At 38.5% G+C, this 17,681-nt stretch overlaps 1 protein-coding gene across 31 annotated transcripts in view; it reads left to right on the top strand.

The window, feature by feature from the left end:
• RIMS2 (regulating synaptic membrane exocytosis 2) overlaps positions 1-17,681 on the top strand; it is a 609,863-nt gene that overhangs the window by 569,630 nt on the left and 22,552 nt on the right. The window contains exon 1 of one of the 31 annotated variants that reach the window (XM_070802819.1): positions 9,224-9,742. The exons of the other annotated variants lie outside the window; for them this stretch is intronic. Coding sequence (XP_070658920.1) covers positions 9,607-9,742 — 136 coding nt within the window. The 5' untranslated portion in view covers positions 9,224-9,606. Of the gene's footprint in view, positions 1-9,223; positions 9,743-17,681 lie in introns of those variants that run through there. 31 annotated transcript variants of the gene reach the window in all.

The raw sequence follows: 17,681 nt of genomic DNA, 5'->3' as shown, positions 1-17,681 counted from the left end.
CAAAAATGAATCATTTTTAATAAATGAAATTAGAAATAGTACTCAAAATGTTATATGTGTTTAAAATTGCAGTTATCTTGAATTGTGATAAAATATGTAATAATTACATTTTTTAAGATCACTGTCCTTGAAAATGTATCTTTTGGTCTTTATTCAGATGCAGTACAAGGTTTATTAAGACATAAAGTTTGTATTTTTGCCTCATCCAGAGAACCCATAAAATGCTGCCTTCATAGTGTGAAATACAGTATTGCTTGAAATGAAATTAATAGTTTATAACAGTGAATTATGAAGCAATGCCTTTTTTCTAGATGTTAGATCAAATGACAGATAATCACACACAAAAAGTAATGCAGAACAGAAAATAAAGGAACTCAGAAATTCTACACCACTTTTTCTATGTTCAAATGCTGATAAATGGTGGCTGGACTACAAATAAACATTTCTGGAAAGGCTTTTTGAATGGTGTTGCCAATTTAAATATATATGTGTATATATGCATGCATGCATGCTAAGTAGCTTCTGTGGTGTCCAACTCTTTGTGACCCTATGGACCATAGCCCGCTGGGTGCCTCTGTCCTTGGGATTCTCCAGGCAAGGATACTGGAGTGGGTTGCCATGCCCTCCTCCAGGGGATCTTCCCAACCCAGGGATCGAACCCACATCTCTTACTTCTCCTGCATTGGCAGTTGGGTTCTTTACAACTGGTGCCACCTGGGAAGCCCCATATGTGTGTGTAAATATATGCATATTTAATTGTTGTTTAGGCTGTTAATCGAGACTTTTTGGGTCCTCTCTGGAAGTCTTTTCTCAATTTGGTGTCAAGTATGGGAAAGGAGGTTGAGATCTGAAACAGTACTCTGTTAGGTTGAGTTACAGAAAGAGTTGCCAAGCAGAAGAATCCAAGTTATAAAGCAGTGGTCAAGGAATCACAGAATATTCCTGTAACTAGAACACATACTGATTTGCCTCTTTATAATTACTTGTATCTCAGAGAATTTCTGTATGACACCACAAATTGACCTCTTCCTGAGGCCTCTGTCTTGTTAGATCTGAGCTTCTCACCTTATTTGGGGAGTATAACTAAAGCATATTAGATGGAACCATTTTGAATTGGATTTTAGGAGGAAAACATGTTTCATCTGTATTGTTACTTCCTATTATGAAGTTTCATATCAACAAGACAGACAAACTGTTACGTTCAAGGTGTCTGTAACACTGAGTGCCTTAAACGGGAGTCAGCTGATGATGAGTTGCTTAGTTTGGTACCCACGTCGGCCACTTTGCACACAGCCTGAACTGTTTACCTAATGTACTAGAGCTCCAAATAGAACTTCCTTCAGGCAGCAATTCACTTATGCCCAATCTAGGTGATGTTTGACCTGGATCTGTATACCATGAATGTTTTTCACGGGCTTTTTTTTTTTTTTGCAATATACTATTTAAAATCCTGCAATTTTTATTGCTTTAAGATAATCTTCATCTTCTTTACTGCCTTTGATTTTTAACAACTTTAAGTAACTTTGTTATAAATTTTATGCCTTAATATGTAATGAAAAACCAAATGCCTATTTAAAAGTCAACCAGACAGTTAAGCCAAATTTCTATGAAAGATGTTCCATTTTCCATTTTTATGTCAGCATGGTATCACCAGTTTAAGCAGTGTATAACTGCTGATGTACAATCAATGTACAATTCAGTTAAACTGAATGGTAATCAGAAGCCTTTTCTCGTATGTATGTTGAAATAAATAAGTGAAGCTTTAGCCAATAAAGAAAAAGAAGAAACATGAACAAATAGGAATTAGACTTCATTGTGATTAAGAGACTCCCTCTATTTTCCATGCATGCCTAATTTGTTCTCATCACACTGTGGTTAAGAAATAAATGAGTAATGAGTAAGTGAATAGTGAATGAATGAATAATAAATGAATAAAGCTGCTGAAATGCACACAGTTTATAAATATTGTATAGTTATTGGCATTGGACCTGAAATGTACATAAAATTCTTAAATTTTGCTGTGTATTTGTGCAGAATGTTTATACCCACAAAATCTCGATGCTGTTGATCTCATAATGATATGAGAAGTAGCTAAATGATGTTCATCTAGAATTTCAAGGGATTTGTAAGAAATATTTCTTGTTTTCTCTCAAATGTTTGAGAATGTTACTATGAAGACTGTTTAAATTTATCACAAAGCCAGAGCATTGGTTGGAATAATGAAGAGAATACTGGCACAGGAAGTTTCTCAAACTTGGAAACCATTGTCTTAAAGGACTATGTACACACACGCACACATATATGTATGGACTCTGAGAACTGGGGTTTTTTAATTTAATTTTTATTTTATATTGGAAGGTAGTTGATTTACAGGGGCTCCCCGGTGGCTCAGATGGTAAAACGTCTGCCTGCAATGTGGGAGGCCCGGGTTCGATTCCTGGGTTGATTTGCAATGTTGTATTGGTTTCAGGTATACAGCAAAGTGATTCAGGTATACCTGTATCTATTATTTTTCAGATTCTTGTCCCATATAGGTTAGTACATAGTACTGAGTAGAGTTCCCTGTGCTGTAGAGTTGGTCCTTGTTGGTTATCTATTTTATAAATAGTAGTGTGTCTATGTTAATCCCAAACTCCTAATTTTGGGAAACTCCCTCATCCTTTCCCTTTGGTAATACTGTTTGTTTTCTAAGTCTATGAGTCTGTTTCTGTTTTGTAAATAAGTTCATTTATATAATTTTTTAGATTTCACATGTAAGTGATATCAGATGATATTGTCTTACTCTCTTTGACTTAATTCGCTCAGTATATTGATTTCTAGGTTTACCTATGTTGCTTCAAGTGGCATCATTTCATTCTTTTCTGTCTGAGAGTTATTCCTTTGTATGTATATACTACTACCCATTCTCCGTCAATGGACATTCAGGTTGTTTCCATGTCTTGGTTATTGTAAACAGTGCTGCAGTGGACACTGAGGTACACGTATCTTTTTGAATTATGGTTTTCTCCAAATACATGCCCAAGAGTAGGATTGATGGTTCACATGTTAGTTTTTTAAGGAACCTCTGTATTCTCCATAGTGGCTGCACTGATTCGCGTTCTCTTCAATAGTGTCATTGGGTTCCCTTCTCTCCACACCCTCTCCGGCATTTGTTGTTTGTAGACTTTTTGATGATGGCCATTCTGACTAGTTGGAGAAGAAAATGGCAGCCCACTCCAGTATTCTTGCCTAAAGAATCCCGTGGACAGAGGGGCCTGGTGGGCTGCTGTCCATAGGGTCGCACAGAGTTGGGCACAACTGAAGCTACTAAGCAGCAGCAGCAGCAGCAGCAGCAGCGTTCTGACCGGTATGAGGTGATGCCTCACTGTAGTTCTGATTTGCATTTCTCTAATACTTAGTGATGTTGAACATCTTTTCATGTGCTTTTTGGCCATCTGTATGTCTTGTTTGGAGAAATGTCTACTTAGATCTTCTGCCTATTTTTTTTATTGGATTGTTTGTTTTCTTGATACTGGAAGTGCATGAGCTGTTTGTATATTTTGGAGATTAATCCCTTGTCGGTCACATTGTTTGCAAATATTTTGAGAGTTAGTTTTGAATAAAACAAACCAAAATATATGCACAAATATTCCTATTTGGTATAGGATTCTTTGCGGTCACAGAGAGGAATGGTCCACATTGGCAAAGGTAATTGAAATCTATCGTGAAGACTGAGGTAGAGATGAAGTCCTATATTATCAAGAGCAAAGGTGTATCAAGAAGAAATAGGTTAGTTCAGTCTGCAATGTGGCTTTATACCTATTCTGAGTAATTCCTATCTCTTTTAACAACCAGCAGTTCCTGGGATGACTGAATACACCAAATAGTGACGGAGCAACAATAAGAATTCTATTTCTGTGTCTTTTTAGCATATGCATTTCTGGGCCTTAGTACTTGTTTTTTTCCCTACTTTCCAGAATGACTTACTTGCTCTTTCCTATCCTTTATTAGTAGTTTGCATTCTCATCATCATTGCCTACATCATTTCTAGCATAGAAAAGAGCAAGGCTGCCAAAGGCACAACTGTGTTCCCAGTTGAACTAATCCTTGGTCTAGACACTATGTAACTACTTCGCATAATAACCTCTTTATGCATTCACTTCAGTGACCAAGCTTCTATTTCAGGAATAAGCTAATTTAACACTCTTTAAAATTTTGGTGATTTTTTTTTTGGAGAAACTATTATAAAAAATGATACATATAATAAATGTATACAATAATAAATATATAAAATAAATGACATGTAACTTTCTGGTCCCGTTAGAATTGAGTGGAAATACATATGTTGTTGTTATTGTCTTCGTAGCTAAGTGGTGTCCAACTCTTTGCAACCCCATGCAGTGTAGCACACCAGGGTCCTCTGTCCTCCACTATCTCCTGGAGTTTGCTCAAATTCATGTCCATTGAGTTGGTGACACTATACAACCATTTCATTCTCTGCTGCCCTTTTTTGTTGCCTTCAGTCTTTCCGAGCATCGGGGTCTTTTCCATTGAGTTGGCTCTTTGCATCAGGTAACCAAAGTATTGGAGCTCCCATTTCAGCAACGGTTCTTTTAATGAATATTCAGGGTTGATATGGCTATGTGATATTAATGTTTTGATTAAAAGAGCAAATATGGATTTAATATTAGTATATTGTTAGAAGAAACATTATAGTTTTAAATATATTTTTAAGTATTTATTTTGAACCAAATAATTTACTACATAGTTCATATTGTATCTATCATCTCTGTTTCATATGTTTCATCTGTGTTTATGTATATGTGAGACACCTGTGATACAGTATATAGGGCATTGAACCTCAATATTATTGAGCATTAACTCATCTATAAAGAAATAATGACACTCTGGATTAATGTAAGAATTAAATGGCATAATTGGTGTGATGTTTCATATTCATCAAATAGAATGTTATGATATCACATGCAAGCTGTATCAATCTATATATCTTTTCTTCAAAAATATAATTTTCATATATATTGGTGGTATTTTTTTCAAGGCCAGAATTTGCTTTTAGAAAGTGATTAGTATATAAATTTGTGACTCACTTTTTCTCTGATTATCTTTGGATGAGTAAGAAAGTGATAAGTATGCTAAGTCACTTCAGTCGTGTCCGACTGTGTGCGACCCCACAGACGGCAGCCCACCAGGCTCCCCCGTCCCTGGGATTCTCCAGGCAAGAACACTGGAGTGGGTTGCCATTCCCTTCTCCAATGCAGGAAAGTGAAAAGTGAAAGTGAAGTTGCTCAGTCGTATCCAACTCCTAGCAACCCCATGGACTGCAGCCCACCAGGCTCCTCCATCCATGGGATTTCCCAAGCAAGAGTACTGGAGTGGGGTGCCATTGCCTTCTCCGAGATTATGATTCTGAAATTAGGTTTAGTTTACATAATGAAACAATATAGTAGCCCATCATTTGAAAACTACATCCAAAGCCATTTGAATGTCCTTTCTGGAGGAAATGACATTTCCAATCTTTTATCAATAGTGTACTTTTTATGTAAATTTTAAATTCCTTTGGTATGTTGGTAGTACATATTATCAGAATGGAATAAGGAATAGTAAATCAACTTTTAAAAACATATAAACCAGAAATATTATTTATATATTTATTATATACGGAAACATTTAAGCATAGGACCAGAAAAGCGGAATTGTGAATGTTCTCAATAAGTTCCATATATTCCACATGTTATCATTCAAGACTAGAGGTCCCTGGCCGTTATTGTCTCTCTCTGATACTTGTGTGCCGATGGTCTTCTTTCTCCTTGATGCTTCCTTCCCTGAAATAAGGTGCTTTCCTTCTTTCTTCTTTATACTTCCTGTTTCTCCTTGTGTCAGTCTTCTATGACTTACTTATATCTCTCAAATCCCAACTATAGGAAAAATTACCAAAAAGCTTCCCAGGACAACTTTGTTCTGAATCTGCAAGAGAGAAGTGATGCTCATGGAAAAACAGATGCATCTGGGCTATTCCAGACTAAACTCTTCTTGGCCCATTCGTTGTTCAGTCGCTCAGTCTTGTCTGACTCTTTGCAACCCCATGGACTGTTACACCAGGCTTTCCCATCCTTCACTATCTTCCGGAGTTTCCTCAGACTCATGTGCATCAAGTTGGTGATTCCATCCAGCCATCTCTTCCTCTGTGGTCCCCTTCTCCTCCTACTTTCTATCTTTCCTAGCATCAGGGTCTGTTCCAATGAGTCAGCTCTTTGCATCAGGTGGCCTAAATATTGGAGCTTCAGCTTCAGCATCTTGGAGCATAGAGCCAGGTTATTAATGTAGAGAAGGCAGGACCCAAGCAACTCTGGTGTGACCACTGATCCAGGTCTTAGATTTCCTATCACTATGGTGTCATTGGTAGGAACCCAAGATAACCCCCTTCCTAAATGACTTTCAACTCTCATTATGATGTCCTGGATACCAAAATAAAGCTTTTCCACCCTTGGCCAATTTATTTTCCTGGGATTTTCCTACTAAGTCCCTCTTCCTTGAAACATTTCTCTTGATCACAACTTAGTACACACATGTAAACACACAAACACACAGAAATGCACACATATTCATGACCTAATACTCCTGTTGTTACAAAAACTGCATTGTATTAGTTACTGCGCTCTGATTTTATTTTTTAGAATGGGGCTCATTCTAATAGTAAGTTATTTTTGTGATTCACCAAAAATTTGTGACCCCCAGTTTTAAAAAACACATTAGATGACTTCCAATAGTCCTTTCAGTTTTCAAAATGCTATGACTCTCTTTATTCTTCTAATGAAAATTTCATTTATTAAAAACATTTCTATCTCTGAATAAAAGCAATATGGTGTGAGAAAATACTCATAGAGTTCCTAGTTCTATCAGTGTTCTGTTGAAACACTGGTATTTTAGGAAGGTGAATAATGAATAGGAAATTGAACTAAGAGAGTAGCAGGAAGGACAAAAAAAGTCCATCAGAAAAACAGAAGCAAGAAACCTGGATGATCCTAAGTCTGTGTGCTGTGCTTAGTTGCTCAGTCGTTCTGACTCTGCGACCCTATGGACTGTAGCTCACTGAGCTCTTCTGTCCACGGGGATTCTCCAGGCAAGAATGCTGGAGTGGGTTGCCATGCCCTCCTCCAGAGGATCTTCCCAACCCAGGGACTGACCCAGGTCTCCCGCATTGCAGGTGGGTTCTTTACCGTCTGAGCCACCAGGGAAGCCCGATCCTAAGTCTAAGCAACAAAAAGTTGTCATGTGATAGCACTCTTAGTTGTCCTGGAAGCTTCCTAATTCTTAGAAAGGTTTGAGAGGGTTCTTATATGAGTGCATTGTTTTGTACTGTCTAAATTGTGATGTGCTATAGCCAAAGTTGTTCGCATACCCCTGTGTAACCTGTCCCTTCTCTGTCTCATCTCTCTGACCTCCATTCCTTCCTACTCACTCCACTCCAGCCACCCTGGCCTCTTTGCTATTCTGTGGACACATGAGGACATCATATCTTAGGGAGCTTGTCCTGGAGGCTCTCTTTGCCTCAAACTAACCCTCTCTCTTGCATATACAAATGGCTTACTTTCTCAGCTTCTTTATACCTCTATTCAGATGTCACTTTGTCAATGATATCCACCCAGACAACTATTGTTTGAATTGCTGTCCTATACCCCTTATATAAACACTATATAATTTACTGATTTGTGTGTGTGCGTCTTTTCCCCCCTACGCGATTATAAGCTCTATGAGAGCAAGGATTTCTATCTGCTTGGGTCACCATATGCCCTCAGTATTTACAAAGGTACCTGACATACACTAGGAGCTCAATTACTATGAATTGAATGAGTGTTTGTATTTACCTGGCGGCTCAGACTGTAAAGCGTCTGTCTACAATGCGGGAGACCCAGGTTCGATCCCTGGGTTGGGAAGATCCCCTGGAGAAGGAAATGGCTATCCACTCCAGGACTATTGCCTAGAAAATCCCATGGACAGAGGAGCCTGGTAGGCTACAGCCCATGGGGTCGCAAAGAGTCAGACATGACTGAGTGACTTTACTTGTATTTCCCAGTATATCAAGCAAAGAACTTGTACATATGTAGTAATCAGGAAATACTTATGGTATGAAAGAACCATTTTAGATTGCATAATTTACATTTTACAAACACTTTTGAAATCCCCTAAAACACACAGCCAGCAATCAAGCTGTGACATGGTTAGGTCTGGAATCACCATTGTTCCCTGACTTCCCACCTGCCTAGATGGGGAAACTGAGAGGTCAAGGGGCTTGTCTAAGGTTACAAAAAGGAGGACAGTCTTTTGCCTTCTCCCACTGAGTGACTTCACTTTCACTTTTCCCTTTCATGCTTTGGAGAAGGAAATGGCAACCCACTCCAGTATTCTTGCCTGGAGAATCCCGGGGAAAGGGGAGCCTGGTGGGCTGCCGTCTGTGGGGTTGCACAGAGTCAGACACAACTGAAGTGACTTAGCAGCAGCAGCAGCAGCAAAATGGAATCACGGTTGCTCTATGTTCTGGAATAGAGATCTGCAATTTGCAGAATGGGATGTTATTTCACTTACAAACTGTTGTGTTTCTGTATGTCTGTGTTGCTTCCAGGTTTATGTTAAGAGGATGTTACCTTTGAAAGCCTAACAGTGCTCATTATCATTCTTAGCAACAATAGGTAACACATTAATTTGGGGGGGAAAAGCATTAAAAATTCTTAAAATTAAAGCAAAATTGGTAAACATCACAGTCCATTTTTTTGTGTTGATGCTTTTTCAGGCTTTTGATTTTTTTTAAAAACCTTTTTTACCTTCTGTTGACTTTTTATCTTTTTAATAAAGCAGATAAAGGAGAAAGCTAATTGTAGGCTTTTATGGAACCTGTTGAAAATTGGGGAGCCTTTGTTTTATGATTTGGAGAAAATTTCAGTATTCCCTGTCTATTCTTTAGGAGCGTTAATAAATTTTAAGTGAGACCGAGGAGAGGGAAAATGACTACCAAAAATTTGAGATAATACCCATCTGCGATGCCTAACCTATTGTTTTAATTAACGACCCTTCTCTGGCCTTCATCACGCGGTTGGGGGCGGGGAGGGGGGAGAGAAGCGGAAACAGCTGGAGCTACTGGAGGTCGCAGTTGTCCTGAACCTGAGGTGCGCGCTCCAAGCCGCCAGCCCTCCGAGGTGCTGCAGCCGCCGCCGCCGCCGCTGCCTCCCCCTCCGGCTGCTGATTGGCGGGGACCTCAGCATCAGCAGCATCTCCCGGAGAGGGGAGGGCGCCAAGACTGACTCGCAGCCACAGCCTCCGGGAACCTCAGCTCCCTCCTGGCGAGACTTCGGACTTTCCCATCGAGCAACCGCGTCCCCGCTCGCCACTGCCTGGATCCCTTCCTTTTACCCGACCCCCGCCTCCCCAAAGAGTGGAGACCCTCGGTAGCCAAGAAAGCCACGTCTGGTCCAGACCAGGTCAGGGAGGCAGGGGTCAGTTCCCTGGGGTCCCGCGGCACCATCGCGGCCCTAGAAGCCCTGCGGTCGCCGCGCCCCAGCCGCCAAGACGCCTCGTATCTTGTACCGCGGGAAGAGCGGGTCTTCGTCCAAGATGGGCCGGCAGGGCTTAGGGGGCGCCGGCGCCGCGGGGCGCTCCATGCAGCGCTCGCAGAGCCGGAGCAGCCTCTCCGCCTCCTTCGAGGCACTGGCCGGCTACTTTCCCTGTATGAACTCCCTGGAGGAAGAAGGTGAGGCTGTAGTTGGGGTTTCAGCCTGTACATCTCCCGTCTGGAGAAGTCGGTGGTTGGAGGGTTGGCAGGGTTTGGAGAACTCCAGGTAGCAGTGTTCCTACCCTCTCCTCTCGGTCTGTGACTGGGGCCAGAGACCCCCAGAGCGCCGGCTGGCCGAGAAGTTCTGTTGATTGGTGGTTTGGAGAGCTCCACAGGCGCTGACTTGGTTTTCCTAGTGAAGTTGACTTCAACAGTGCCTGAGAGTTGGATGAGGATGGGGTGGGTGGCAGGGTGGCGCTACTGGGTGCACCCCACTTGGTCTTGTTTCCGTTTCCTCCCGCCGTCTTGGTATTAGCATTTGATTTCAAGGACAGAAATAATCAAAAAGTAAAGGAAAAAGCAGTAGCAGAGCTTTGAAACACGATCCGAATGAGGAAAGGGGGTAATATAATGGACGGGTCAAAGTTGACGGTACAAAAGGCTGGTTTGTGCTGTGGGCCCTTGAACTTTGTTGGCAGGCACAATACTATGACCATTGGTTGTCAATCTCTGGTGTTTGAGTGATGCCATTTTAATTGAGCTAATGAGAAAAACAGCTGAAGGGGACTCAACTTTTAAACTTTTCACCAAGTGATGTGAAGTCCTTCATGAAGTTTTCAATAACACAACATAGGTTTTCTTTGTGAAAAACGTTCCTATAAGATTTAACAACTAATACTAGAAACATAATTTGTAAATCAAAGTAAGAATTGGCTGCTAAATAATAGTGTCCCAACATTTGAAATGCTGTTTATCAATTTATTAATAAGCTAGTTGTAAACTGTCCATCTTTGCACATATATCAGGGTAGATCTGTTATCATCATCATATTACCTCTATTTTAGGATTTACTTTGCTTTTATTCTGTGACAATCAATGACTTCGTATTTGTAAATCTGCAGTGAGCCCTAATTTGAAAGAAATTACCTGCTCTGAGAACAGGTAGAAATAATTATTTTCCATTTTTCCCAGTGGAGGACAGGAGGTGGAAAATGGTGATTAAAAATACATCTGAAAAGTGTTTTTCAGAACAACTTGCTATTATTGCTGTCTAGGTTTCTTCTAGCTTATTGTTGCAGTATCAGTTTTCATTAGATTAATACAGGTTTAATGGTATGGTACTACGTCTCTATATAAATGTAACTTTTAATTTTCATACTAATCTTTTACTGTTCTTGTACATTTATGTTTTACTTGTTTTCTGTTATTAAATGATTAACATTTCAGGAGATATAAACAAGTCAAGAAATTAGAAAATCAAATTGGGTAAAAGGAATGATCATAATTGTAGCTAAAACTTTCAGTATTTGTTACTAGCCAGGCACTATTCTAGAAACCTGACATTCACGTACTCTTTTAGGCCCACAGCAGTCTTATGAGACAGAGCTTTTATAATCCCCAGTTAACAAATGAGGAAACCTAGGCAGAGAGATTCAGAAACTTACCCAAGGTTACCCAGATAGTAGGTAATAGTCAGCATATAAGCCCAGTCAATCACACAACCTGTTTACCCAAATTAAGCTATACGAGTTTATTATTTGCATACACTTGGCCACAATCACATACCTAGTAAGTGTTGAAACTAGAACTCAAATCTAGGTGTATGTAAAGATACATATTTAAATAAGACACATTGTTATAAACTCATTTCTCAATTTGAATTTTTACACCAAGTCTTCAGTCTTGACTTTGCTTCAGGTAAGCTATCATCATTCTTAAGTAGTAGCTACAATTATTGGATTAACAAAATACCATCCTAAAGCCTTTTTGAGACAAAAAATAAACTTACGTAAATGAAAATTTTTCTAAATTTTAAGTACATTGACTTAACCTTGACTCTTACAGACTAATCCCAAAGGAAATTCCTACATCTACACATGGGAAATTGGAATAGATTTCTGTCCTATAATATGGTTTCTTGAGTTGCCAAGACAAAATGTTCCATAAGGAAGCCAGCATTTTTAAAATGAAACATATAGTTCTGTACAAGTAACCAGAGAGGAGGCACTCCCCATAAATTAGAGGTCTTTCCACTGGGTTATAGTCATTTTACCGCCAAGAGAAGAAATCCTAACTTTCTTCTTTGATTCTGCTATACTCCACTCTTGAAAGTGCTGAGATTGTTGAGGGTTTTTCAATATGCCCTGAAGAGTTATAAAAGTTAGAAATCACTGGCCTGGAGTGGTGCTTCTCTGCAATTTTTTTCTCTTGAGACACCCCAACAGGACACATAAAATTCATGTGGATAACATACTCTCATAAGCTTACTCAGGACCAAGTTATTATAGTCATAACTGTGAAACCAAACTAATTTATAAAGAAAATCCATCACAACAGATGATTTTCAAAAGAGAGCAGTGGTCTACCAGCCAGTGTGATTTAACTAAAGTAATCATCCCTGGGTTGGAAAGATCCCCTGGAGAAGGGAATGGCTACCCACTCTTGTATTATTACCTGGAGAATTCCATGGGCAGAGGAGCCTGGCAGGCTACAGTCCTTGGGATCACAAAGAGTCAGATATGACTGAGTGACTAACATTTTCACTTCTTTCAGTTGATCAGTTCAGTAGTCAGTCTGATTTTAAAGCTAGTCTCTTCTTTTTTTTTTTTTGGTCTTTTCAGAAATAGTGCAACAGCTAAGTAATCTCAAATGTACTCTGCCTTCCAATTCCATATTCTCATTTCTCTCTTGGACAGCACATCCAGGCATTATTTTACACAAGAAGTGCTGAGATGTTTAGGGAGAGACTATATTCTATTTACTCATTCATTCATTCAGAAATATTTCCTGAGGCTCTGAGATGTGTTAGTCACTGTGGTAGTCCTTAATTAGCTGAATATGCTTCCTATCTTCTTAGAACTCACAGTCTAATGGAGAGAGATATTAATAGGAAATAGCTATGTAATTAAAACTGTGACAGGGCTTAGGAAGGTGAAGTACAGAGTGCAATAAGAAGATGATAAGAAAGCCTAACTGAGGACTCACAGAAAGGGTATCCTGAGAAATGAGGGTTAAACGTCGGTTCAGGTGTCAGTGATAGCTCTCAGTGCCTCTTACATACCTTTGAGAGCAGTTTGCCCAGAGTCCACAGCCAGTAAGTGGAGCTGGGATCAAAACCCATAATCTGGCTCTGAAGTTTATAATCCCAACTATTCTGTGTATTGTTTCTTCATTATTTTACTGCATTTCCTTGCAACGTGCTATATTTTGAAAATCAAGTACAACAATTATGGTGGTTACCATTTATTGAGCACCTTCTCCTTTGCCACATTCCTTTGATTTCATGATAATTCTTCAAGGAACTTATTATTATTATCAATTTATACATGTGAAAACTGAGACTGAATATTTAAGGAACTTAGCCACAGATTATAAATCTCAATAGGGCTGACTTGAGTGAGGAGGAAAGGGTCATTAGTATAAGCAAAATAAAATAAGATTGTCAACTGGTCTTTGTAACTACTTTTTTTGTATGCTTTCCTTTTTTCTTTTCTTTTCTTTTTTTTTTTGCTTCTTTGTCCCTGGATATATTCCAGATAACTATTCTCCAAATCTCTGAATAGTTTTATTTTAAATAAAAGTAATACAATAGCATCTACTTGTTATTTAACTATTTCTAAATTATGTTTATTTATCCTTGAACTCTCTGAGTTAAGTATTAGCATCATTATGTAAGCCCCTTGGCCCCAACATTGAGTCTACCACTCCAATATAGGATATTACTGTTTGTAGAATTTTTAAACATTACAATAATTATGAGAAAGAAGAAACCATTGAAATGGTTACCATTCCATGTAGGAGAAGCAAGTCTCCCACCCGTAGATCCAGGGGCAATGGTTATGGTCATGTAATGTAGGGAAATGGCATATATCCTAATATTTTTAGATCTGGTTTTTCAAGATATCTTAAAGTTACTTGTTTCTGGGCTAGTGATTTTTGTTCAATTACATACATATAGTATGTGACGAATTTGATTTGCTTGATTTTGTGGCCTTCTTCCTTCTTTGTTTAAAATTTGATTTGGCAATCCTACAGAAGGAGAGATCCTATCAACTTAATATTATTTAACAGAATAAATTAATTTATTAAATTTATTTTACATGCCACTGTTTTGAAAGTTAAGTTACAGGAAAACCATCCAAGAAATAAGAATAGTTTAAAAATCACCAGAAGAACTGAGGAAAGTGTCTTTGCATGTGACAGAGAAGCTATGAGGAATTAATATAAAAGGAACTAAATAGACTGTATTCAGAAGACCTGTTTAATTATCCTCCACTCTTAAAGAGGCTGTACAATCGGTAAAAGACATTATCTTATTCTAATCCTTAAGTGATATATTTATTTTTTAATTTTATTTTTTATTAAAGTATAGTTGATTTACAGTGTTGTGTTAATTTCTGCTGTACAGCAAAGTGATTCAGTTATACATATATACATTCTCTTTAATATTCTTTTCTATTATGGTTTAATCACAGGATGTTGAATATAGTTCCCTGTGTACTTAATTCTTAATAAGCAGTCCCATTTGATTAAAATGGAGCTTAGCACTTTACTCAAGCTCCATTGGAACAAAAAATTATTCATACACTTAAATATAATCCTCCTAAATACAAACATCATGTCTAGCACTGTAGGTATTCCACTATTAATAACAACAGTATATAGTTTTACCATTCTTTTCAAGCTGAATATCAGTGTAACTGACTGCTAGCCACTATATTTACACTGTTTTAAAATTATGATGTGTGATTTAGACTTATTAAAATTCACTGTTCATAGCTTTTGTGTATTTTCACAATGCCAGTGTTGAGGACAGGACATGAATAGACAGTACCAGTCCTAATACATATCTTTTCTTAGAGGATACTATACATATAATGTCCCCTAGATTGTGATTGGTTCTATATAGTAAATCACTTCTTACATGAGTCCACATCATATTCAACAATAGCACAGTTTTTATATTAGATTTATGTTTTGGCTTATTGTTACTGAGTTGTGTCTGACTAAGGTCACACTAAGTTGTGTCTGACTCTTTGTGACCCCATGGACTAAAGTGAGGCAAAAGACTTTGGAATTTAAAAAGGTAAATCAAAGAACAGTGCCCTCACAATGCTTATCAATATTGCATTTTAATCAAAAATTAAAAATCTTTCACTGCCAAGTGTCCAAATAATACCCTTAAAGTAGTTTAAATTTAATACAAAAGTGAAGTTAAACCTCAATTTGCTATGATCCTTGAGCAGGTTCACTAAATTCAAAGCTAGAAAATGGGGACAAGCTTCCCTCTTGAGACATGTTGTGTGTAATGACTTATAAAAGAAACCCACGAGAAAGTCGTAGTGGCAGCTTCCCAGTGCTGCCAAGAACGATGGTCAAGTGCTCTCTGCTGGTCTTCATAGGCCATATTATTGATCTAAGATCATTCCGTATAATCTTTCAGATATGGCAATGATGTTTATTTGGGGAGGAAGGGATTTACCTAATGCTATACACACACACACACACACACACACACACACACACATATCAAGGTGACATATATATATATCTATAGTATGTATAATACTATTTGACCAGTTGAAAAAGCTAACACAAAAGTGATTATATCAGTTCTAGTTTTGAAGAATCATTTAAGGTTTAGATTATGCCTAATTAGACTAAAATGAAAGGGACATTTATTTTAGCTCTTCCAGTGATCACTTGTTCTCTTCTTATTCCTGTAAGTCAAAGGCCAGGAAGGTAACATACATCAGTGAAGTAGGCCAGATACTATACAAAAGGGAAAATGCAGGGACTCTGAAAAGCTGGAGAAAGCTTATCCATCCAAAAACGAATGGTGAATACTCAGTTCTAGCTAATTGATGCCAAGTTGAATATCAGCCCAGTGTTGGCAATTTATTCTTCTCTTCCCAAAGAGAAGCTATAAATCTGACAGTTTACTTAAATCCTTTACATTTTAAAATGTTGGTGCCTAAGTGAAAACATTTAAACAATAATTGAGCCAACGTTGCCCACGCGTAGCTTAACTGTGTGCCACCAGCTGGCACCTTCTACAAAGGAGATGCTGCCTTCTCAGCGCTCCTCAGTCTTTTCTTCCTCCCCATTTTCATTGTTACCTTGATAGTTTAGGACTGTATTGGTCCATCTTTGAAATCATCTGAATCTCCCAACCTGCTCTCTTCCATTTCTTGATCTCCCCACTCAAATCTAACTTCATTGTTCCCAGATCAATTGTCTTAAGCATCATCTTAATCTTGCATTACTCCTTCTACAAAAACTTTAGTAGATTCCTATCTCCTACTAAATAAAACCTTTAGCCTGACATTCAAAATCTTTCACAATCTGGTTCTTACCTACAGTTTAGCTCCCCTACCTTCCAAAGCCCTGTAGTAGCCCAGTGATTCGGTAAAACTAAGTTTTTTGGTTCTTCCTCTCCAAATTCAGTAAGTCTGGAGCAATGATGTCTGATCAGCAGAACCTTGGCCATTTGCTCATGTCCTCATTGACAGGCAGGTTGAGAAAATGACAGGTGAAAGTATTAGCTTCTACAGTTAAAGGATGGGTTGCTTCTCAAACACAGGAAGAAGGTTCAAATGCTGGTGAGCCCAAAACACTAACAAATATCCACCTAGTGATATGATTACCAGTGGGGGACAAAAACTATTAAGCTCAGCCTAATTACCTATTTTTTTAAATTTTATTTTATTTTTAAACTTTACAATATTGTATTAGTTTTGCCAAACATCGAAATGAATCCGCCACAGGTATACCCGTGCTCCCCATCCTGAACCCTCCTCCCTCTTCCCTCCCCATACCCTCCCTCTGGGTCGTTTTTTAAAATACTAGCTTGTTATTTGGTAATTTCCCTCTTTGTTCAATAAGATAAACAGACAGGAATGGTAAAAGAATCTATGGAAGAAACCTAAGGTGAAGTGTATGGCTTTTAACTTTTCCAGCAGAGTGAGCCACCAGATATCTGTGGACATTCTAATTTTACATATAGAACATAGATAATCTCTAAGAAAGACAACCTTAAACTGTAATCCACTTACCTGAAGGTTGAAGTCTAGGATCTTTGAGTGATGTATAGTCCTCTCCCTCATAAACACATATGGCTTTTCATGTTATAGTGACCTGTAAACTGTAAGACATATTATCTGCCTCCAGTACATCCTGTTTAAATGGTAGCAACAGGATAGCCAAAGTAAACATTTTCATTTCTAAAGGAGAGAATAAGAAACACAAAGCAATCAGTCAGTCATCCACAGGAATTTTCAAATCCCATTTGGAGGGAATAGTCAAGATTGAAAGTAGAATACATTTCTTGGTTTACATATCTGGGACCCTGGTTTCTGTTTTCAGAAAGTGTTTCTTTGTCCTTTATTCTTTATGGCCACAAAGGTTTGCATTAGAGAGAAGGTATAGCCCACTTCATAGCCCACTTGTCTCTAGTACAGATTAGGAAAAAAAGTAGTTACCTTTTGTATTATAAATGGACTGGTTATTATTTTTTTCTATACAGATCCTTCAGAAATTCAGAAGGCTGTTTGATTCCAGTCAGTTTCAAGTGTAAGTGACTCTAACCAAACACCTCATTGGACAAAGATTTTAGCCTCAAGATCCTGTTATAGTTTCCAGCCTCTGTGCCCTGCCCACTTCTTTTGTTCTCAACTTAATGGCAACTGCCTTGGTATCATTTGAAAACAGTGGGTTTGCATGGAGAACTGCTACTGCTAAGTCACTTCAGTCGTGTCCGACTCTGTGTGACCCCATAGACGGCAGCCCACCAGGCTCCCCCGTCCAGAAAGCAACTCCTAAATCCAGTTTGGCCAGCAGGCTCTCCTTCCTATGGCAGGACTCCACTTACTTATATATATTTTCTTTAAGTTTAGAATAATTTCACATTATTCCAGTC

The sequence above is a fragment of the Bos indicus genome, chromosome 14 (genome assembly GCF_029378745.1).
Source record: "Bos indicus isolate NIAB-ARS_2022 breed Sahiwal x Tharparkar chromosome 14, NIAB-ARS_B.indTharparkar_mat_pri_1.0, whole genome shotgun sequence".
NCBI lineage: Eukaryota > Metazoa > Chordata > Mammalia > Artiodactyla > Bovidae > Bos > Bos indicus.
This window is presented reverse-complemented; position numbering and strand designations above follow the sequence as displayed.